At 38.4% G+C, this 4985-nt stretch overlaps 1 protein-coding gene across 1 annotated transcript; it reads right to left on the bottom strand.

Annotated features, from left to right (window-relative positions):
- Positions 1 to 3778: 3778 nt before the first annotated feature.
- Positions 3779 to 4783, bottom strand: LOC108439239 (olfactory receptor 1-like). Its single transcript, XM_017717509.2, has one exon. It carries the CDS (start codon positions 4766 to 4768, stop codon positions 3779 to 3781), a length of 990 nt encoding a protein of 329 aa, XP_017572998.1. The 5' UTR covers positions 4769 to 4783.
- Positions 4784 to 4985: the final 202 nt, after the last annotated feature.

Genomic DNA, 4985 nt, shown 5'->3' with positions numbered 1-4985 from the left:
TAGGTGTTTGAGGAGAAAGTCTCTGATGTTTTCCTCTGAAACCTTTTCTGTATACCACCCTGTGGTATCCCTGACAATATTCAGTTGTAGCACATGTTACATCTTTGTACATCTTTGTACATCTTTAATCATATTTGATTAAATGTTTAGCTGATGTTAGGACATGGATAACTGAGAACATCTTGAGTCTGAATAGTAATAAGTTAGAGGCCATATTAATTACCTCTCCAGCTACAATTAAAAATATAAGCAACACTGCTGTCTCTATTCCTGGTTATAATGTTTCTTCTTCGACCCAGATTAGAAATTTGGGAGTGATTTTTGACTCCGCTCTGTCTTTTGAACCCCATATCAAAAACACTTGAAAAGCAGCCTCTTCCATCTGAAGAGCATTACTAGGATCCACCCTTTTCTCTCTTTTTCTGCTGCTGAGACTGTTATCCATACTTTTGTAACATCTAGAATTGACTGCAATGCTGTACTATACTAATTCCCCACTCTGGTTCTAAATACGCTGCAATATGTGCAAAATTCAGCTTCTAGGGTTTTAACCCACACTAGATCCTGGGAGCACATCAGTCCAACCTAAAACAACTTCATTGGCTCCCAGTACAGTAACGTGTTTGATACAAATTGCTTGTGCTGGTTTTTAAATCTTTGAATGGCCTTGCCCCCTGATACCTTGGTAGTTTGCTTCAGTTTTACTCTCTAGCACGCACTCTTCGCTCTTCACATTTGCTCAAAGTTCCTCCCTCTAAGTTGCATAATGTTGGTGACAGATCATTCAGTGTTGATGGTCCCAAGCTGTGGAACAGTCTCCCCTCTGAGTTGTGTGCTTGTTCAACCCTGGCTTATGTTCAAAGCAGTCTTAAAACCCACCTTTTGGGTGAACCAGTATAGAGATTTTTGTAAAGTATGTGTATTGTTTTTACATATTTGTACATGCTATTTTTTATTTAGATTTGTTATCTTTATTGTACAGTGTCCTTGGGTGTCTTGAAAGGTGCTTATCAAATGAAATTTTATTATTATTATTATTATTATTATTGCACATCCAACAGCATTTCTTTTGGCATTTTTTCTTTATTAATTTAGTCCAGCTCAACTGCAAATGAAACTGAATTTCAAACGTTTTTAAGTCTGTATTGCATTTATGCAGTTCTTCAATTAAAGAGAGATGAAATTCCAGACTTGAGACCTTAATGTTGATAGACTGGAACACACTAACATCTACTTTACCACTGGTGTCCAGGCCCTCTGTTTGTAGAATAGTCGCTTGTACCAAGGTGTTTCTTCTCTGTTTTTTTTCTGACATTGTAGTAAAATTGAAGAAGCAATAATTGATGAATAATTTCAACTCCTCTGGCCTGCTGTTTTTAATATTTTTCAAAAAACTGTAAAATGCTTTAAGAACTGCTTGCCACTTTGCTGCTGATATTGTCCAGTCTAGCAGCTACCAGCCATGTTGAATCTCACCCGTAACAACACAAAACTGTCAGCAACTGCGTACGGGAATCACTCAAAGAGAACCTGTGAAAAAATTCAAGAACTTCCAAACATGATTAAAGGTTGTTGGTAAGGAACTACAGGTCCTTCTAAAAAAATTAGCATATTAAAAATTAAACTTTCATATATTTTAGATTCATTGCACACCAACTGAAATATTTCAGGTCTTTTATTGTTTTAATACTGATGATTTTGGCATACAGCTCATGAAAACCCAAAATTCCTATCTCACAAAATTAGCATATCATGAAAAGGTTCTCTAAACGAGCTATTAACCTAATCATCTGAATCAACGAATTAACTCTAAACACCTGCAAAAGATTCCTGAGGCTTTTAAAAACTCCCAGCCTGGTTCATTACTCAAAACCGCAATCATGGGTAAGACTGCCGACCTGACTGCTGTCCAGAAGGCCATCATTGACACCCTCAAGCAAGAGGGTAAGACAAAGAAAGAAATTTCAGAACGAATAGGCTGTTCCCAGAGTGCTGTATCAAGGCACCTCAGTGGGAAGTCTGTGGGAAGGAAAAAGTGTGGCAGAAAACGTTGCACAATGAGAAGAGGTGACCGGTCCCTGAGGAAGATTGTGGAGAAGGGCCGATTCCAGACCTTGGGGGACCTGCAGAAGCAGTGGACTGAGTCTGGAGTAGAAACAGGTGCCGCATTCCCCAGGTCAAGCCACTTTTGAACCAGAAACAGCGGCAGAAGCACCTGACCTGGGCTACAGAGAAGCAGCACTGGACTGTTGCTCAGTGGTCCAAAGTACTTTTTTCGGATGAAAGCAAATTTTGCATGTCATTCGGAAATCAAGGTGCCAGAGTCTGGAGGAAGACTGGGGAGAAGGAAATGGCAAAATACCTGAAGTCCAGTGTCAAGTACCCACAGTCAGTGATGGTCTGGAGTGCCATGTCAGCTGCTGGTGTTGGTCCACTGTGTTTTATCAAGGGCAGGGTCAATGCAGCTAGCTATCAGGAGATTTTGGAGCACTTCATGCTTCCATCTGCTGAAAAGCTTTATGGAGATGAAGATTTCATTTTTCAGCACAACCTGGCACCTGCTCACAGTGCCAAAACCACTGGTAAATGGTTTACTGACCATGGTATTACTGTGCTCAATTGGCCTGCCAACTCTCCTGACCTGAACCCCATAGAGAATCTGTGGGATATTGTGAAGAGAAAGTTGAGAGACGCAAGACGCAACACTCTGGATGAGCTTAAGGCCGCTATCGAAGCATCTTGGGCCTCCATAACACCTCAGCAGTGCCACAGGCTGATTGCCTCCATGCCACGCCGCATTGAAGCAGTCATTTCTGCAAAAGGATTCCTGACCAAGTATTGAGTGCATAAGTGAACATAATTATTTGAAGATTGACTTTTTTGTATTAAAAACACTTTTCTTTTATTGGTCGGATGAAATATGCAAATTTTTTTAGATTTTGGATTTTTGTTTTTTCTTTACTTTTTTGCCAAAATCATCAATATTAAAAAAATAAAAGGCTTGAACAACTTCAGTTGTGTGTAATGAATCTAAACTATATGAAAGTCTAATGTTTATCAGTACATTACAGAAAATAATGAACTTTATCACAATATGCTAATTTTTTGAGAAGGACCTGTATAAGGGAAGTGATTTTAAAAAAACACTATACACTTTATACTGCACTATTTCAGTAATAGAGAGCATGTCAAAAAGCAGTGACAGACTCGCACACATACAGACTAATGCAGATTAATTAAACAGGTATTACACACTCAAATCCACATATACACCCATGCACTGTAATTACACAGTTACTGTACACTCATATGTGCTTCAATGTAGTTGCTATTAAACTTTAATAATGGCATTGCAACACATTAGCAGCCACTTGACAGCAATAGCCAGGCAATAAAGACAGCTGTTTACCATGTAAAGAAGAGTGAGACTATGTGTGTGTCATTTTGACCACAAGATGGAGACAGAAATCCATCTAAAAACCCCTAATTAGAGCGGCAGAAGAAAAAGCAAATATCATTTTAAGCATAATCAAGATTTGTAATTTATTATTTTAAGGACTACAACATTCCTACAATAACATAAATAATGTAAGAAATATAAGACTGAAATTGCCAGTAAACAATAATAATTCTCATTATATATAAAACATTCTTTTTTCATGTAGGAAATCGAACCTAGGAGACATTTGCAATTATTTATATATAGACCTCAAATATTAGATTGTAACTGTACTTTACAATCAACAGGAGTAATAGATGAAAGACAAAATAGGTTGTGTCATTTGGGGAAAAAGACAACACTGACTTTCTGACTCATTATGTTCTTTCTTGAGCACCATTTCCCAAACAGTTGTTGGATCTCTTTGGTTCTGAAGCAGTATATGAGTGGGTTCACTAGTGGTGGCATCAGAGAATAGAACATAGAAATTGCCAGTCTCTGATCCATTGTCATTTTCAAATTAGGTATGTTAGGAGCTGCATATACAAAGAAGCGAGGTGCATAATAAAGGCTAATGATGCACAGCTGTGTGGCACAAGTGGAAAAGGCTTTCAATCTGCCTTGACTGTTCAGTGTCCTGATTACAGTCACCACAATGCTGCCATAGGAGAAAATGATAAAAGAGAAGGGTGCAAGAAGAACAAACATGGCCATTGAGAATTGCACTTGATAGACAGCTCTTGTATCAGTGCAGGCTAAGTTGTTCATAGATAAGGTATCACAAAAGCAATTATTGATCAGATTGGGCCCACAGAAGGGCATCATCGCAGTCAGCAATGAAGATATACTGGGACAAATCAGCGCTGATGCCCAGGAAAGCCCTGATAAGAGGCCCATAATTCGGTTAGTCATCAGTACAGGGTATCTCAGTGGGAAGCAGATAGCCAGATAACGATCTAGAGCCATGATCATCATAATAAGAGAATTCAGTGTCCCAAAATAGTGGATGAACAATCTCTGAATCAGACAGAGTTGGAAGGAGATGGAGCCATTATTGAACCAGTAACGAGAGATCAGTTTAGGGAGAGCTACAGTACAGAATCCAACATCAGACACAGCCAGATTCAACATAATGATATACATGGGCTTACGGATACTTGTTTCAATTGCAAACAGCACCATAAAGACAGAATTACCCACTAATACAGCAACATAAATACTAAGGAAAACTGCAGCCATAAGATTGTAGTATTCTGGTTGAAGTCCTGGGAATCCCACAATGAAAAACTCTGTTACAACAGTAGTGATTGTCTGGTTTTTCTCGGACATACTGAAAACATGGAGAAACAGGTGAAATATTATTATTTTTGTTTAGCTTTTACATACTTTAAGCAGTTAATGAGAAATGCATGTTTTAATAGCTTCACTACTAATCATCTACAACTACTAATGAATTATATGCTTTACAGCTGAAAAGGAAAGAGCTACTTTTGAAGCAATAGATACACATCAAAAGCAACTCCAGTGACCTGCAAGAACATGTGAC

Source organism: Pygocentrus nattereri, chromosome 18 (genome assembly GCF_015220715.1).
Source record: "Pygocentrus nattereri isolate fPygNat1 chromosome 18, fPygNat1.pri, whole genome shotgun sequence".
NCBI classification, from domain to species: Eukaryota; Metazoa; Chordata; class Actinopteri; order Characiformes; family Serrasalmidae; genus Pygocentrus; species Pygocentrus nattereri.
The sequence above is the reverse complement of the archived record's forward strand: the minus strand, read 5'-3'. Positions and strand labels throughout refer to the sequence as shown.

Coding starts and splice junctions, on each gene's coding strand:
- LOC108439239 (XM_017717509.2), bottom strand. CDS start 4,768: ATGTCCGAGAAAAACCAGACAATCACTACTGTTGTAACAGAGTTTTTC.